We start from the raw sequence: 19,565 nt of genomic DNA, 5'->3' as shown, positions 1-19,565 counted from the left end.
CAAGATAATCAGTTTTACACTGCTAGTCATTGAAACCCTTGTTGGAATAGTAGCAAATGGGTTTATTGTCCTCATGAATTTCATTGATTGGTTTGGAAGCAGGAAACTATCCGCAGCTAACCTGATCCTGACCTGCCTTGGCTTGTCCAGACTTGTGTGGCTGACAGTAGTAATGCTGGATGAAACAGTACATTTCTTTCCTCTTAGTGCTCAGAATTTGAATTGCATACATCTATTGACTTCCATCATATGGATTTTTACAACCACTTCCTGTGCTTGGTTTGCCACATGGCTCAGTGTTCTCTACTTTGCAAAGATCACCATCTTCTCCCACCCCATTTTCCTCCAAGTGAAGCAAAGAATCTCTGGACTGGTGCCAAGGTTGCTTCTGGGCTCCGTTGCTCTCTCTGCTCTTATATCTATAGCATCCATTGCTGCAGACAAAAGCTTGAGGAATGGTTTGTCCATATGCTGTTCACTGCTTTTGAATATCAATGGTTCAGAAATTAAAGTATCTAATTCTGGTTACTTCTTAGATATTGTAGCAATTGCCTCAATTTCTATTCCATTTCTGCTATGTTTGTCCTCATCCGTCTTGTTAATAATCTCTCTGTGGAAGCACAAAAGACATTTGCAACACCATGGAATTGGCATCAAGGATCTCAACACTCAAGCTCACTTGACTGCCATCAAAGTTCTGGTTTCCTTCTCTGTTCTGTACCTGTTCAGTTTTCTAGCATTCATTGCACAGACTATACTGATCGGGAATGACATGGATCACTTTTGGCCAGTGATTCTGATAGCTAATGTTATTATTGCTTTTCCCTCTGGACATCCTTTTATCCTGATATTAATTAATCCCAAACTGAAGCAGGCATGGGTCAGGATGCTGTATCACTTACAATGCTGTTTACATGACATGTCACCTGAAAATCTCCCAAAAGACTTTAAAGAGGGGACATTTTCTTCTCCAAGAAGGACCCTGTAAAACTCTCAAAGCACAATCCTGAAGAGCACTTTGATGATGAAATTCCAACTGAAAGTGATCTTCATCCCACAAGGAAGTCCAGCTTGCCTCAACCATGGCCAGGGCCAACCATCCGTCCAAGGAGACCAGAGTCCTGTGCAGCTTGGACTAAGTTTTATGGGGACTAAGACAAAGCGCTTCCACCAAGCATATGGTTGAGACTGCTACGATGACCATCTAAGCCTCCCTCCATACACCATTTACTATTGACCATCAACCATTTACTAATTTATTATTATTAATTTCCAACTATTCCCCTCAGCGAGGTTGTTCTTATTGTTGCAGAATTGACATGGAATTCACATCTAGATTGTTCTGTTTTTTGAGTCCGAAAGGGGAAAAGTAGCCTATTAAATCTACTTGGTAAATAATTAATAGATAACCCTAGAGGAAGTTTGTGAAGAAAGTGTGTTTTCATGTATCACCTTAGCAGAACCACAGCCATTTTAGGAAGGATTTTAGTAATAGTAAAATGGCCGTTTTTCCTCTCTTATTTCTTATCAGATTCAGCTGCCTGATGCCTAGTTTCAAGGCCACGATGACTGCAATGAGATAATTGGATTTCACATTACTATCCTAGTTTGTTAGCTTTTGATGCATGACACCTTTTAGATTAAATAGCCTAACATTTTTTCAGCTGTGCTTATTAAGATAGGTTTTCTGAATGGAGGCCCTGGGTCATATGGTGCCTAGCCTTCCCTAAAATTCTTAGATTGTGCCAATTTAAGGTATCTATTTTTATTCTTCACTTGTGGCAAATTAGGCTGTTTGATGTCTTTGACTTGATCCTTATTTTCTGGCTAAGGTTTGTTTTTTGCTGGCTTGCTCTTATGTAACAAAGGTTAAGCTACCATGCATTGTATGAATTTAAGAATTTTGGCCTTTCCTATATTGTTATTATTACTTGCAGCATTTCAAATTCTTTTCTGCCCTTCCTGTGAATGTAGATATAAATGCCATATACATATAAAAATTAATTTTAAGTGAACCGAGTTTGTGTTTTGCGGTTCAGAAAGAACTCACACTTTATGAGACCCAGGGGTGGCACCCTTGGTTCTCCGCAAAGTTCTTTATAGGCTTAGTGATTCAATAAAGCTGAATAATCAAAAAACCTGAAGAAAAACCTATTCAGCTTGGGGTGGAGAGGTATTTTTTTCTGAAAAGAAGCTGTGACATAACCCCTGAAACTGAATACTTAGATACTGTATATACTTGTGTATAAGTCGACCCGCATATAAGTCGAGGCACCTAATTTTACCACAAAAAAATTGGGAAAACTTATTGACTCGCGTATAAGTCGAGGGTGGGAAATGCAGCAGCTACTGGTAAATTTCAAAAATAAAAATAGATACCAATAAAATTACATTAATTGAGGCATCAGTAGGTTAAATGTTGTTGAATACTTATTTCGAAGAAAAGCAGTAAACTAGCTCTGTAAGTGGAAAAGAGGGTCAACAAAAACAATATGGTCTCAACAATAACTTTAAAAGTACAAAAACCTTAGCTTTTTTGTAAGGAAGGGTTTGAAACAATGGATCTTAGAATAAAAACTGGAATGAACATGCCTTGTTCACTGTGACTCCGCCAAAAAATCTACTCCTGCTTTTTAAAAGAATAGTTCATTATTTTTAGTGTACCATATTTCTTTAAAATTGCACATGGCAGGTATCATTTTAGAAGGAACATTCACACAACCTGTCAGGGGAGGAATGTTTATGTTAGCAGTACCAACATTTCAGAGTATCTTTAGGAGACCATCCTGAAGATACCAGCCAGGTTTGGTGAAGTTTGCTTCAGGGGGTCCAAAGTTATGGACCCTCAAAAGTGTAGCCCCATCTACTATTAGCTTCCATTGGAAACAATGGGGGATGGGAGCACCCACTTTGGAGATCCATAACTGGAACCAAACATCACCAAACCTGGCTGGTATCAGCAAGAGATTATCCTGATGATACCACCCAGTTTTAGTGAAATTTGATTCAAGGGGTCCAAAGTTATGGACCCTCAAAATGTAGCCCCATCTACTATTAGCTCCCATTGGAAACAATGGGGGATGGGGACACCCCCTTTGGGGGTCCATAACTTTGAACCCCTGAACCAAACTTCACTAAACCTGGCTGGTATCATCAGGATAATCTCTTGCTGTTTGGTTTAGGGACTCCAAAGTTATGGATCTCCAAAGTGATTGCTCCCATCCCCTGATGATACCCTGAAATTTTGGTGCCACTAGCCTAAAAACTGTGCCCCCTGGAGTCCGACAAAATAAAACCCTAAAATATTTTTAAAATACAGCTGATTCGTGTATAAGTCGAGGGGGGCTTTTTCAGCACAAAAAATGTGCTGAAAAACTCGACTTATACGCAAGTATATACGGTAACCCAAATCACTATTTGAATACTTTAAATACTCAATACTTGAAAAAATATGGCTTGTTTACTCTTAGTTTATTGATAGTGGGTTAGTTGCAAGCGCATTGTGGGTGGTTATAGTGGGGTGTTAGTCAATTGTTTGACCTAGGTTTTTTTATTGGTATGATTGTATTTCTGGGAGGCCATGGTCAGGGTTTCCAGTGATTTCTGGGCAGGGGAAGTGTGGTGGTAGGCCCAGGCCATATGAGAGACATAGGGCAAGATATAGTTATGGTTATGCTGTCTCTCTCTCCCTGACCTGCGGCCTATCCCAAGGGACGTGAGGTGTGGTGATGGAGGGGTGAATTCTGCTCCGCAGCTGGTGTCAATGAATGCAAGGTCCATTAATAATAAGACTGCGATTATCTGGGACTTTCTCAGAGAGCAGGATGTGGACCTTACCTGCATCACAGAGACCTGGGTGAGGGAGGCAAGACAGTTGCTTTCAATGAACTCACCCCATTGGGCTCCATGGTTATCTACCATCCTTGGACACAGGGTCAGGGGGGTGGCATGGTCATCCAGGATTCGATCTCCTTTCAGATGTCCCCCGTCCCATTGATTGAGGGAATAGAGTGTTTGGGCCTCCATTGGGATTCCTTGGAGAGGCTGGTTGTACTGGTGGTGTACCAGATGCCTAGCACTCCAGCAGACAGCCTGTTGCGGCTCCTAGAGGTGATTGTCAAGTGGGCATTGCAGTTCCCGAAACGTATAGTGTTGGGTGACTTCAAAGTCCATGTGGATTCATAAGAACATAAGAAACAGCCTGCTGGATCAGACCAGAGTCCATCTAGTCCAGCACTCTGCTACTCACAGTGGCCCACCAGGTGCCTTTGGGAGCTCACATGCAGAATGTGAAAGCAATGGCCTTCTGCTGCTGCTGCTCCCGAGCACCTGGTCTGCTAAGGCATTTGCAATCTCAGAACAAAGAGGATCAAGATTGATAGCCATAGATCGACTTCTCCTCCATAAATCTGTCCAAGCCCTTTTTAAAGCTATCCAGGCTAGTGGCCATCACCACCTCCTGTGGCAGCATATTCCAAACACCAATCACACGTTGAGTGAAGAAGTGTTTCCTTTTATTAGTCCTTATTCTTCCCCCCAGCATTTTCAATGTATGCCCCCTGGTTCTAGCATTGTGAGAAAGAGAGAAAAATTTCTCTCTGTCAATATTTTCTACCCCATGCATAATTTTATAGACTTCAATCATATCCCCCCTCAGACGTCTCCTCTCCAAATTCGGCCTCCTCTTTGGTGGCCATGTATCTAGTGTCATCCATGGCGATGCTAGGCCTCTCCTTACTGATCACCAGATCCCTACTCATCAGGGAGGTCATACTCTTGACCTGATATCTGTGGCCATGGTCCGACCACTACATCCTTCAGGCCTGAATTGATGCTGATGTGCCCCCCCCCCCCCATCTAGGCAACAGGTGCATTCGGAATTTGGAAGCAATCTCAAGGAGGTCTGCTCAGAAGTAAATCTCAATTAATAAGACTTACCGCCAGTCAAATGCTTTTGGGATCACAGTCTTTGTCTATTACATGGTAGCAACTGCTGATGAGGTTTTTGGTCCCTTTCACATGGACCTTTTTTCCACCTTTGCTGCCAAACTGGGGTGCTCTTTTCTGGAGCCTCATTTCCCCAGATTCCTGTTCCCTATATTTCTACGGCTTTACAAGAACACAGTCCACATGTAAGAGAAACTACGGTAAGAAAATGTGCTGAATCCTCGCTTGTTTAATTGTGGCTTTACTCGTGAGTAAATTTACCCACATGTTAGAGAAAATGTGAGAGGGAGAGGAGTGAGGAAAACAGTTTTTTTAAAAAATGCATGAAACCGAGAGGTGAGGAGGAAAGGAGTGGGGCGAGGGACACGAAAAACTGGCCAGGCTTCACGTAAGAAGTTGAGCAATGGTACAGGCACTTGAGAAACCAGCCAGCTTTTCAGAGAGAAATGTAAAACTTTCAAGAACATCACACTCCAAGGAAAGCCTGCTTAGAAACGCTTCAACCAAAAGAATCATTGTAAAGGGGTTTTCAAATACGTGGCTTGAAATGAAAATGAAACTTTTCTGGGACAAATGGGGGGAAATGAAGTGTGGAACACCGCAGAGGAAACTATTTCTTAAAATCCCAGATGATTTTTTTAATGTGGAAAAAGCCACTGTGTGGAACCAGCAAATGTGAAAGATTAACCACAATTCCGCTTATTAAAGAAATGGCCCTTTACACATGAAGCACACATGTCGAGCCTGTTCTCTGCACAGTGGGCTCATAGTGGACTCCCCTTCAGTTTTTCTGTTTACATGCAAGGAGGCAGCCCACAGCCAGCAGCACAGTTTCTCTGCTAAACTCTGCTGGGTCTCTGCTTCTCCCGGTTCTCTTAAAGCCACCCATCAACAGCCTTAAAGGCACAGAGCTGATATTCTCTCCTCCACTTCCCTCCCCTCCCTGCAGATGTTAGACAGAGATGGGGGGATTCCTCCCGCTGCCACTATATATATGAGAGATAGCTCTACAGCAAGGTTTCTAGCATGGGTATATTTTTGGAGCCCCTCTTTCACTTTCTACTCTCTTTGAGGCAAAGAGAGTGGAAAGTGAAAGAGGGGCTCCAAAAAATACGCCCATGCTAGAAACCTTGCTGTAGTGAACACTGGCCTCCACTATGCCGAAAATACTTTGTGTATAATTGGCCAATATTCAGACAAGCCAAAGGAAACTTTAAAAAATTATTAAAATCTCAGAAACATGTTAAATGACTTCTGCAGAAAATTGTACACAACGAGCATAAGCACATGGTCAGTTACAATTCCAGTTATTAAAAAATGGTCAGATAAACCACAGGAAACACTACAAAACAACAGTCTCTATGGGATTGTATGCATTAGAGATTGTATGAAGATTTGTGCCATGTACTGGTGCCACAGGGTAAAACTCTGGTAAAAACAGCTTCTACCATTTAGTTTTTGCCCAAAAAAACAGAGCCTCTCTGCAACATCATTTCCACAAGTGAAGTTGACATGGCAGTGCTGGCCTCTGTTTTCAGCTAGAAAATCCACCCCAACCCCCCAACTCCCCAGCTTTCAGGGGATGCCTGGAAACTGTAAGACACCCTTAGCAGATTGCCACAGGTGCAGTGCCCTCAGGCTTAGATAGCAAGACTTTGGAATGTCAATAGGTGGTAGAAGCCAGGAGATGGTACTGAAAGCAAGGAGCTGAAGCGGGAACACAGCCTTGTGCCTAGTGGACCAGGTAATCCAACAAGGCATTTTTTCCCAGCTCTAGCTTAAATAGGTTGGGAAGAAATCAGGTCTGAGCTCCCGTGGGTGCACTATGTTCAGGCCAGGATCCCACAAATAATCATGGTTCTCAGGCTCTGGGCTGGGATAGCATACTGCTGGTCAAGAACGTCATTTCCTTTACGATATCTTAGCCTGGGCCCTCTGCCATCATCATTTCTTCAGAGTGAGAATGTCCAATGAGAGGTATGGTCAATTCCCTTCCCCCCCCAATTCCATATTTCTGCAGTTGGAATGCATCTCCCAAAAAGCAAAGTAAGGAAAGCTTGGCTTGGTTGGCTGCTTGAAGGGGCATTCCAGAGAGTGCAGGGTTTTTTTTTAAAGGAGTTCAGTTTAGAGTGGAAAAGGCAATGTGTTGGGGAATTGTTTCCCTATTTGGGTAATAAGCAGAGTGAGAGGAAAGACCAGGAGACTTTTGCTGTGATTATAAAAAGAAACTTTACTTAACTAAATCAGGGTAGGGTACACATGGAATAAACATAACAAATCCTTACTATTCTAGTACAAACTCAGTTGCAGAACTTAGGCACATGTGAGCCCACATGTGGCCTAGGTACATTCACCTCTTAAGGTGAATCCATCTTACAGGTACAAGAAAAAGAGAGAATGGAGTGTGTGTGTGTGTGAGACAAAGAAGGATAGTTAACTTTATAACCTCTGACCTACGTGCTTTGCCTCACATAAGCAATGTTGGATTAACTGCCCAATGACTAATCAATGAATAGGTAGCAAGACACTGACCTCACTAGCTAATTAACATGCACACAGTTAACCCCTTGTTATCTGGATTGTGACAGACACTTGCAAATCCTAACACAATGGATGTGTGAAAAGAATTCTGTTTTCTGGCAGTTTTAATATACTCTAATTGAGGGACTGGAGAAAGAAATTCGTACTGAGTCCATGGTGTAAACAAAACAGTCACACAAAAGGAACACACAGGTTGCTATTTTGATTTCTCTGAAGGGAATCCTCACTCAGATACTAAACAGGGAAACTTAGGAGAGTTGTGGGATTTTAAAAGAGAAAGAGAAGAAAATTACTTCCTAAAAGTTAGAAGTAATTCCTGCTCTGGAAGGTGATGTGTGGGAAAGACATTTCTAGTTAGGAGATTGTTGTGAAAATCTGTGTGAAGAGAAACTGTTTTTTTCTGATTAACAAAAGGGAAAACTGAATATTGTTTCACAACTATTTAAATGTATATATCTGTCTATATCAGTCTAATTGTAATATCTTAAAGGAACTCAGCTAGAATCTTGAACTACATTGCAACCAAATAAGAAGAGAGCTACAGCAACAACTTGTCCTTCGTAACCTATCAACTTGCCAGTTTTAATATTTCCTGATATTCATGGATGGCCCAGGCTAGCCCAATCTTATCAAGCACAATGGACAATAATCACAATGAGATAAACATTTTAACTTTGAAATCATTGCAATCTTCAATGGTGTATTCTCATGGTACACATTAACAATATAGCTAATAATAAATGTGACTGTTGCTAAGCAACTATATCACAATTACCATCATTCAGCTCTTGGTTTCTGTCAGGATTAGGTAGGGGAAGGGGCAAGGTCCTTTCCAGGGTGGGTCTGACCTTTGAAGAAGGTCTCATTGGGGCCAGGCCTTGACACAACTATTGGGAAATTTTCTACCACACGACTTACATTAGCCAGCCAGTATTTCCTTGGAACTGAGGGATATGTAGAAGAATGGTAAACAACTGCAATCACTGGCAAAAGACCCAGGACAAATCAAACAATATGTCCGTCTACATGCCTATGAAGTAGTTTTTGCCACCATAACCATTATACCATCTGAATCTCTCTACCACTTACGTTCAAAGTGGATTCAGACTTGATAGCATGGCAGCTGAACCAATCAGTTGTTACTTTGGTTCCTAGATCTGTTATTACCTGATGTGAATAAAACCTTTTCACATGTCTAGTGTCTGAATCCTCTTCTAGTTACAAATATAGAACAGGTTAGGGGTGCTCATTGAGGGTGCTGATCAACCCAGTTTTACTGTTTGTTCCAGTCAGCTACATTGGGATTACCAATTACATTCTTTCCTTGACCTTAGTTACTAGTGCAGAATGCAGTCAAATGAATAATTATTATTAATTATAAGCGGGTGTGCAAAATATTTGTTTTAAGTGATAAGATACCTAAACACCATGGCATCATCCTTTGTGAACACAGGTGCAAAGATAATATTTCATATCTCTGCAGAATATGCAAATTTGAAATATTAGAATAGGGTATGGATAGTAACTCCATCCTTTCTGGTAAGATTTGCATCTCGCTATAATCAACAGAAGAAAATAGCTCCTGCTTCTCAAATGTTTCCCAGTTCCTATACTGAAGGCCTAAGTGTTGTGCTCTGCTGGGTGAATATCATTGAAAGGACAGCACTGGGAAAAGTGTAAACATCACAGAGAGAAAACCATTTTCCTATTGTGCTTAGAAAGGTGATAGCTTCCATAATCAAGATAATCAGTTTTACACTGGTAGTTATGAAACCCTTATACGAATAGTAGCAGATGGATTTATTGTCCTCATTAATTTCATTGATTGGTTCCAAAGCAGGAAGCTATCTGCAAGCCCAGCTGACCTGATTCTGACCTGCCTTGGCTTGTGTGGCAGACAGTAGTAATTCTGGATGAAACAGTACATTTCTTTCCTCTTGGTGCTCAGAGTTAGAATTGCATACATGTAATGATGCCCATCGTATGGATATTTATGACTATTTTCAATGCTTGGTTTGCCACATTGCTCAGTGTTTTCTACTTTACAAAGTGAAGCAAAGAATCTCTGGACTGGGGCAATGGTTGATTCTGGGCTCTGTTGCTCTCTCTGCTATTACATCCATTACTGTAGTCACAACCTGGGACAATGGTTTCTCAATTCATCACTTTTGAGCATCAGTGGTTCAGAAATTAAAGTATCTGATTCCTGTAACTTCTTAGATATTGTAGTAACTGCCTCAACTTCTATTCCATTTCTGCTATGGTTGTCATCATCCATCTTGTTAATAACCTCTCTATGTAAGAACATAAGAACTAGCCTGCTGGATTAGACCAGAGTCCATCTAGTCCAGCATTCTGCTACTCGCAGTAGCCCACCAGGTGCCTTTGGGAGTTCACATGCAGGAGGTGAACACAAACACAAAAGACATTTAATAAATAAATAACCCTACAGGAAGTTCTTCATAGGCCTGGTGATTCAGCAAAGCCAAATCAGCAAACAAACCTGGAAAAAAATCCAATTCAGCTTCGGGGGGCGGGGGGTAAATTCACCACCTAAAAGTAGTGACAAAAACCCCTCTAACCAAATACTTAGCAAACCCAGTAAGCCAAATCAGAATTTGTCCTATATGGTTTTGGCCATATAAAATTTAGAGAGACTTTTCCACAGAGGCAAGCTGTTTTGAGTCCCTTTAAACTGGCTTGATTTTTTGTTCAAACCAAAGAATCCCACCTTTCCACCTTCCTTTTGCTTTCTGTCTGTTCTGGGATTTCTGGTAGAGTCTGGGGTAGTGGGGGGGGGGGGGGGCTCCTGCATTGCTGAAGCTGGGATGGCTGTAGTCTTCTTCCTTGCCTGGACTCTACAGACACAAGGAAAAGTTACTTTTTTAAAAAAAATGTTAAAGCAAACTTACTATTTCCATTCAGAGTGAGGCATTAAGGCCTAAGAACAGGGGAGTCAACTGGTTGGTTGTGGATATATGAACAGGATATAGAATTAGTAATACTGTCCTTTTCAGAAATATTTGCATCTCAACACGGTAAATACTGGAAAGTAGCTCCTGCCTCTCAGATGCTTTGGTGTTCCTAAAACAAGGCCCCAGGGTTGTGCTGTGTGGTGTTGATTGAAAGTGCGAGTTTCCGAGCAGAAAAAAATTCTTTTGTTTTGGGCTTGCAAAGATGGCCAGCTCACTGTGGATAACGGGCTTTGCACTTCTCGCTATGGAAACCTTCGCTGGAATCGTAGCAAATGGATTTATTGTCCTCATCAACTGCGTTGACTGGTTCAGAAGCGGGCAGCTATCTTCGACTGACCTGATCCTGATTTGTCTTGGCTTATCCAGGCTCATGGGGCAGGCATTAGCAATGCTGCATCAAATCATGTATTTCTTTTTTCTGAGCATTTATATATCAAATTATTGGCATTTAAAGCTTATTGTGTTGTGGCTCATTACAGACAACATCAGCCTTTGGTTTGCCGCCTGGCTTAGTGCTTTGTACTTTTTCAAGATTGCCACCTTCTCCCATCCCATTTTCCTCCATGTGAAGCAGAAATTCTCTGGGTTGGTCCCATGGCTGCTGCTCAGCTCTGTGGTCTTCTCTGTTTTTATGACTATTGTTATTACAGAATCAAACAGTGGATTAGCTCTTTGTGATCCCTACAAAGTACTTTTAAACAATAGCTGTGATTCAGTTATTGAAACACCTCGCCCTTGCAGGCAGTTTGTCATTGCAGTTACTGCTCCAAATTTTCTTCCTTTGGTGATATTTTTGTCATCCACCATTTTGTTAATAATCTCTCTGTGGAAGCACATAAGACATCTGCAAAACAATGGAATCAGAGTCAGGGATCTCAACACCAATGTTCATTTGAATGCCCTCAAAGTTCTAGTTTCCTTTGCTGTTTTGTACTTGTCCAGCTTTGTAGCAATGACTTTAAAAACAATGCTGATTTGGGTCAACATAGATCACAATTGGACTGTTGTGTTTTTTCACAATGTGAGTGCTCTGTATCCCTCTGTGCATGGTGTTATCTTGATATTAATCAATCCCAAACTGAGGCAGGCATGGGTGAGGATGATACAACACTTAAAATGTCCATTGAGGAAACCTCCATCTTAAAATCTACCAAAAGAACTTATGAAGAGGACAGTCCCTTGAGGAGCAAACAACCTGAAAAACCTTTCTGGTACAATCCATTGAGAAGTTCTCTTGGTGCTTAAGCAGCATTTATATAGTTTCTGTGAAGACAACTTCCAAGGAGATTGAATTCTTGGATCTGGCATTTTTTTTTAAATCACTGTTCTTATTCACTGTTGTACTGCAACTACATTTCAATGACCGCTGTTCAAGTTCAAGCATTCTTCTCACTTGCAAATATCCTTCTTAACTTCATTGCTGTTTCATTTATTGCTATGGCTTGGCTAGTATGAACACTTTGAATGAGAACAAGTGAAGTGAAAATTACTCTTTTAGCTCTAAATCAAATAAATTGTTTAGAATTTATTTGTTTGGAATGTCCTGTTCAGTAGCAAAACAATGTGGAAGAAGATAAAAGTCACATGCTGAATAATGCACTTTCAATCCACTTTCACTATGGTTTGCAAGTGGATTTTGTTATTCCGCACAGCTGCAAAGTGCATTGAAAGTGCATTATTCTGCTTGTGTGGAAGGAGCCATAGTGGAATGAGTTCTTGGTTATAACAGTAAAAAAACAAGGTCTTGTAGCCTATACACACATATACATACAAATATGAGCATGTGTATATAACATTATACATTACACAATTTTACAGTACATTATATGTTATTATGTAACATGAAATTGTAATTATATTGTATATTATTACATACACACATATATCCAAAAGATATAATGAATGAAGAAGCAATAAGAAGGAGGTCTGATTAGAAATAAAGGAGGTTTAGAAGTAAATCTCTTTGTATTCAATAGGGCTCACTCCCAGTCATGTGTTCTTGTGATCACAGTCTTTGTCTATTACACGGTAATAACCTGCTGGTGAAGTTTTTGGCCCCTTTCACATGGACCTTTTCCTCTGTGTTTACTGCCAAGCTGGAGTGATATTTTTGGAGCACTGATATAATTTTCTTCTCTGACCATTCAGGCTCCAGATTTCCCCCAGTTAGGGTTCTGTTACCTGTATTTCTGTGATCTTTTGTAGTGGAAATTCTAAAATCTCAGAGACTCTTTCAGCCAGAATGGAAACTGACCAATGACCGACACAAAGAAAATGTCTTTCTTCCAGGTGTATTTGTAGTCTAGACATACAAAGGAGAGAGAATCTTATCTGGCTGTCTTACAAATGGTACTTTGCTGCAACAGCATTTATGCCAAAATGTATTTTTAGTTTCAAACAGACAGGGGGAGCAGGGCTAGGTAGGCACTTGGACCCAGGCAGCACATTCTACAACAAAGGTGGTCTGGCATGCTTTGTTCTGTGGCAGAGGAATATATAATCTACCATCATCTTTCTATGCAACAGAATATAACAAGCAAAAGCAAGCAATAGCAGTAATCTTTGGTTTGAGAAATATGTTTTGTTAGCAGCAAGCAAGATAGAAAAACATGGCTTCTTTGAGTCTCCTGCAGGAGAGAAAGGGGGGATATAAATCCAAACTCCTCCTCCTCCTCCTCCTCCTCCTCCTCTTCTTCTTCTTCTTCTTCTTCTTCTTCTTCTTCTTCTTCTTCTTCTTCTTCTTCTTCTTCTTCTTCTTCTTCTTCTTCTTCTTTTTTATGGTTCTGGTTATAAACAGGCCTGAATATACTCGAGGATAAGTCGACCCGAATATAAGTCTTAGCACCTAATTTTGCCACAAAAACTATGAAAACTTATTGACTTGAGTATAAGTCTAGGGTGGGAAATGCAGCAGCCACTGGTAAATTTCAAAAATAAAAATAGACACCAATAAAATTACATTAATTGAGGCATCAGTAGGTTAAATGTTTTTGAATATTTATTTCAAAGAAAAACAATAAACTAGCTCTGTAAGTGGAAAAGAGGGTCAACAAGAACAATATGGTCTCAACAATAACTTTAAAAGTACAAAAACCTTAGCTCAATCAGCAACCAAGCCTTTACAAAAATTTCAAAATATATTCACAGGGAGCTTAGAAAAAGCTCTCCATCCATTTCATGCAAAGGGTCAGAAAAAAACTTATCACATTACAAGGGCTAAAATGAATTTACAATCAAGTGGCTATCAGTAAAACAAATGGCAAACACACAAAGCAAATGAATTCCAACCAAAAGGGGCCCCCACCTTACTGCTGTCCTTCAGGTTTTCTGTCTGACCCTAAACAACCATCAAGCCAGTCAAAACTTGGAGGTGACTTCAGACAAACTGTCCCAGATAGAACCAAGCAGTTGAGGCAAGCATTAGACTCCATCCATTCTAGAATTAGTTTCAGATCTGAACATTTAAAAACAATGTTCGCTCAGTGAATGGCTTCTATGACTTAGTAACGGCGAATTTGAAATAACTGAAAGTCTACCAGAGAAAATAACACTCATACCTTCCCATATTTTACATGAAGGTGACATAGCCGACAAACTATCTGATGACAGCTTGAAAGTTTCAGATGCCCACATCTTTGCCAACAAAGCCATCCTTTGCCCCAATAACTCCAGTCATGCCCTCAGAACAACCCACAACAGCCCATGCCTCAGTTGCAAAGACAGGGAGCAACTGTAGGGCTGCACCAAAGCCCAGGAGTAGAGAAGCAGTGCTGGATGCCTGTGCCCATATAAGTGAGCCTGTCAATGGCGTATCTTGGAGAAATGTCAGTGTAGAGGCCCTGAGCACATTCATACACACACTCCTTTTGATTGCACTGGCAAATCTATAAATAGAAAAGAAGAGGAAGAAGAAGAGTTTGGATTTATATCCCCCCCTTTCTCTCCTGCAGGAGACTCAAAGGGGCTTACAATCTCCTTGCCCTTCCCCCCTCACAACAAACACCCTGTGAGGTAGGTGGGGCTGAGAGAGCTCCAAAGCTGTGACTAGCCCAATCATGCCACTCAGCTGGCATGTGTGGGAGTGTACAGGCTAATCTGAATTCCCCAGATAAGCCTCCACAGCTCAGGCGGCAGAGGTGGGAATCAAACCCGGTTCCTCCAGATTAGATACACGAGCTCTTAACCTCCTACGCCACTGCTGCGTAGTGCTTTTCTCAAATATGATAACTAATACTGATTGAAGGAATTTGGCAAATAATGACTTTTAAGTCAACAAATCCCACAAGCATAGTGTGTCCTTATTTGTGAAAACTGTTGCAAAGATCATTTTTAGCACCTATGTAAAATGTGCAAATATGATATCTTGGAACAGGACATAGATTTAGTGACACCGTCCTTTTGTGGGAAGATTTGCATCTTAACAGGGTAAACACTGGAAAATAGCTCCTGCCTCCCAGATGGTTTTTTTTGGTGTCCTTAAACACAGGGCCCCAGGATTGTGCTGTGAATTGTTCATGAAAAGTGCAAGTTTCCTGGCAGAGGAAACTCTTTTGTTTGGCACTAACAAAGATGGCCAACTCATTGTGGATAACTGGCTTTGCATTTCTCATTATAGAAATCTTCGCTGGAATGATAGCAAATGGATCTATTGTCCTCATCAACAGCATTGACTGGTTCAGAAGGAAGAAACTATCCTTGATCGACCTGATCCTGATTTGTCTTGGCTTCTCCAGACTCATGGGTGAGACAACAGTAATACTGCATATAATCATGAATTCTTTTTTTCTGCACATCTATGTATTGAGTAATGTACATGTAATGTGTTTCACCATGTGGCTCTTTACACACAATGCAGCCCTTTGGTTGGCCGCCTGGCTCAGCATTTTGTACTTTATAAAGATCGCCACCTTCTCCAACCTTGTTTTCCTCCAACTGAAGCAGAAATTCACAGGGCTGGCCCCATGGCTCCTTCTCATCTCTGTGGTCTTCTCATCTTTTATGATTATTATTGTTATTACAGAATTCAACATTGGCAGATACTTTTGTGCTCTCTATAAATCATATTTAAACAACAGCTGTGATTCAGAAACTGAAACGGTTCCATCGCCTAGGTACCTTGGCATTGCAGTTACTGTTCCAAATTTCATTCCTTTTGTGATATTTATATCATCCGTGATTTTGTTAATAATCTCTCTGTGGAAGCACATAAGACATTTGCGACACAATGGAATTGAAGTCGGGGATCTCAACACCAATGTGCATTTGACTGCCATCAAGGCTCTAGCTTCCTTTGCTGTGATGTTCCTGTTCAGTTTTGTAGCAATCACTTTTCAAACAATGCTGTCTTGGAGCAGCAATGATCCCTTTCAGGGATCTTTGGTTTTTTACCTTGTGTATTCTATGTATCCCCCAGTGCATGGTGTTATCCTGATATTAATTAATCGCAAACTGAAACAGGCATGGGTCAGCATAATGCAACACTTAAAACGCCTGTTGAGCAAAACACCTTCCTAAAACCTACCAAAAGAGCCTAGGAAGAGGGCATTCTCTTCAAGAGGGAGAAACCTGAAAAATCCTTCATGCACAATTGATTGAGAAGTCTTCTTGGTGTTTAAGCCACATTAAGTTGGTTCTGTGAAGACAACCTCCCAGTGGACTGAACACATACTGCATTTTTAAAGCACTATCCATATTCACTGTTATTTTGCAGCTAAATACCAATAACTGCTGTGTAGATAAGTTCGAGCATCCTTCTCACTGTTAGATATCCTTCTTAATTTCATCTCTATTTCATATATCGCTGTAACTCATACACTCTGAAACAGACTAAAATGAGGATGATTGAAGGATTGGAGCACCTTCCTTATGAGGAGAGGCTGCAGTGTTTGGGACTCTTTAGTTTGGAGAGGAGACGTCTGAGGGGGGATATGATTGAAGTCTATAAAATTATGCATGGGGTAGAAAATGTTGACAGAGAGAAATTTTTCTCTCTTTCTCACAATACTAGAACCAGGGGGCATTCATTGAAAATGCTGGGGGGAAGAATTAGGACTAATAAAAGGAAACACTTCTTCACACAACGTGTGATTGGTGTTTGGAATATGCTGGCACAGGAGGTGGTTATGGCCACTAACCTGGATAGCTTTAAAAAGGGCTTGGACAGATTTATGGAGGAGAAGTCAATCTATGGTTACCAATCTTGATCCTCCTTGATCTCAAATTGCAAATGCCTTAGCAGACCAGGTGCTCAGGAGCAGCGGCAGCAGAAGGCCATTGCTTTCACATCCTGCATGTGAGCTCCCAAAGGCACCTGGTGAGCCATTGCGAGTAGCAGAATGCTGGACTAGAGGGACTCCAGTCTGATCCAGTAGGCTATTTCTTATGTTCTTATGTTCTTAAAATGAGATTTCCTGCTCAAGAAAACTGGGAAGATAAAATGAGAGAATATTTTAACATGACTAAATTGACTAATCTAGAAAATAGAAGACCAGAATACAAATTTTAAGAGAAATAGGAGTTTTGCTCTAAGCAGTATGTGATGGAAAGATTTACAAATGTACCTACTTGATTATATAGGTGATTTCTTTATAGGAAGTTATTATTCATATTCTTACCAATATTTAATATTTCTTTACATAATACACTAACAGAGAATTGTAAGCCAAGAATTTATGAAATTCTAATAATCAGATTAGAGGAAAGATTTCTTAGGCGCTTGTAACAGTCTCTGTTTTTATGTATATGTAACTACATTATTTGTTTTTCAATTAAATATATACAATGACATTGCAGTTAAAATCAGTTAAGCTGCATATCAAGATTAATGGTAAAAACTGTTTTTATCCCGTTACCCGGTTTACCAGTTTATGCCAATGTATTTTTAGCAATAAGATTATAAATGCAGATTCATTTCATAGTTAATTTTGATATAGATTATACTAGATTTTAATTATATAAGATTATGTACTCATTATAATTACTCTTTTCAATTGTGAAAATTGATATGACCTATTTTCAATTTTCATTTTTTTTCTTTTCTGTATTTCTTTAATTGGTAAAAAAAAATTATGGAAAAAAAAAGAAACATCAGAGAATGTTAGAAGAATAACAATGATAATGACTCTTTTTAGCTATGGTGGTTTCTGTGATACATTCTAAACAAAATAAATAAGAATTATAGTCCTACATGTTAGAAATTTTCTGTCCACTAGCAGAACACTAGTAGAAAAACCAAAAATCCTACCAGAGTAAGTTCTTGTTTACAACAAGCAAAAAAGGAGATTAACTATTCTGTTTATTACACACACATGCATGCACAAATGAGCAATAATACTCATTCAAAAGATTTAAAGAATTAAGAAAGGATCTTAAGGAGATTTAGACAGGGTTTGCCATCCAGTCACAACTCACGGCAATCCTGGGGAATTTTCATTGCAAGAGATGTTCAGAGCTGGTTTGCCACTGTCTGTGTTATGACCCTGGACTTCCTTGGTTAGTATCTTCCCAAGCAGATACTAACCAGAGTCAACCAACTTAACCTGTATGGCTTTCTTTCTTTCCCATTGAAGAGAACAAGAGAACCGTACTGTACCCACACTGCGTTTCCTAGACTTTCCCCTGCTGTTTGTTTTCAGCCTCACGGCTAATTTATTTCAGCAAATATCATCTACAGTTTGCAAGAGAACGAACAGTTCAATCATTATGATCGCTCCCCCTCTTTTTATTTCACCTACTTTTTTTAAGGACCAGTCAATATTTTGCTGTGCTGTGGAGCTTTGCAGAGTTTTGTATTTCCTACCATTTTCTCAACAATGAGTGATACGTCACTGCGTTTGTTGGCTAAGGAAGTGGCAGAGTTGAGGATTCAGAATGTGGCACTTTTCAAAAGTAGGTTTCAGCACGGCAGTAGTGCCACCTGCTGAGAATTAGTTCAATGAACTGTTTTTGTTTTTCTCTTTTTAAATATATATCTTAAAAGTTTCTGGAAAAACAAAGAACAGAGAAAAAAGAAAAAAGAAAAAGAACCCATAGGAAACAAAACAAGTAAAATATATACATACCACATACATACATAATGACTGCTAAATATTCATGTATCAGGTTAAATTATTTTACCACAATAGTCTAACATGCTTAGCCTCATTTTTAGGTAATGTTCATATTAAGAAAGAGCCATGCTTTACTTTCTCAAGATCACCACCTTCTCCCATCCCGTTTTCCTCCAAGTGAAGCTGTGATTGTCTGGGTTGGTCCCACAGCTACTTCTCAGATCAGTGAAGTCTTCTACTTTGCCTGGGCTCTACACACACAAGAGGAAGGTAATTTAAAAATCAAACATTTAAAGCAAACTTACTGTTTTCATTCAAAGTGAGGCATAGAGGCCTAGGAACAGGGGAATCAACTGGTTGGTTGTAGAAATGTGAACAGGATATAGCTTTAGTAACACTGTCCTTTCCAGAAAGATTTGCATCTCAACAGGTTAAACGCTGGAACGTAGCTCCTGCCTCTCAGATGCTTTGGTGTTCCTAAAACAAGACCCCAGGGTTGTTCTGTGTAGTGTTGACTGAAATTGCGCGTTTCTGAGCAGAAGAAACTGTTTTGTTTTGGGCTTGCAAAGATGGCCAACTCATTGTGGATAATAGGCTTTGTACTTCTCGTTATGGAAACCTTCGCTGGAATGGCAGCAAATGGATTTATTGTCCTCATCAACTGCATTGACTGGTTCAGAAGCAGGAAGCTATCCCCGACTGACCTGATCCTGATTTGTCTTGGCGTGTCCAGACTCATGTGGCAGGCATTAGCAATGCTGCATCAAATCATGATTTCTATTTTGAATCATAGACATTTAACACTTACTGTGTTGTGGTTCATTACAGACAACATCAACCTTTGGTTTGCTGCCTGGCTTAGTGCTTTGTACTTTCTCAAGATTGCCACCTTCTCCCATCCTATTTTCCTCCAAATGAAGCTGCGATTCTCTGGGTTGGTCCCATGGCTGCTGCTCAGCTCTGTGGTCTTCTCTGTTTTTATGACTATTGTTATTGCAGAATTAAACAATGGATTAGCTCTTTGTGATCCCTACAAAATACTTTTAAACAATAG

The 19,565-nt window shown here is 40.2% G+C and overlaps 2 protein-coding genes across 2 annotated transcripts; both read left to right on the top strand.

Annotated features, from left to right (window-relative positions):
- The first annotated feature begins 10,665 nt into the window (after window positions 1-10,665).
- LOC125437025 (taste receptor type 2 member 113-like) lies at window positions 10,666-11,607 on the top strand. Its single transcript, XM_048504396.1, has 2 exons — window positions 10,666-10,868; window positions 11,205-11,607. The coding sequence occupies exons 1-2, from the start codon at window positions 10,666-10,668 to the stop codon at window positions 11,605-11,607; spliced, it is 606 nt and encodes a 201-aa protein (XP_048360353.1).
- A 3,425-nt stretch (window positions 11,608-15,032) lies between these two features.
- On the top strand, window positions 15,033-15,977 carry LOC125437024 (taste receptor type 2 member 140-like). Its single transcript, XM_048504395.1, has one exon. The coding sequence runs from the start codon at window positions 15,033-15,035 to the stop codon at window positions 15,975-15,977; it is 945 nt and encodes a 314-aa protein (XP_048360352.1).
- The last annotated feature ends 3,588 nt before the right edge of the window (window positions 15,978-19,565 follow it).

The sequence above is a fragment of the Sphaerodactylus townsendi genome, linkage group LG07, assembly GCF_021028975.2.
Source record: "Sphaerodactylus townsendi isolate TG3544 linkage group LG07, MPM_Stown_v2.3, whole genome shotgun sequence".
Taxonomy (NCBI): domain Eukaryota; kingdom Metazoa; phylum Chordata; class Lepidosauria; order Squamata; family Sphaerodactylidae; genus Sphaerodactylus; species Sphaerodactylus townsendi.
This window is presented reverse-complemented; position numbering and strand designations above follow the sequence as displayed.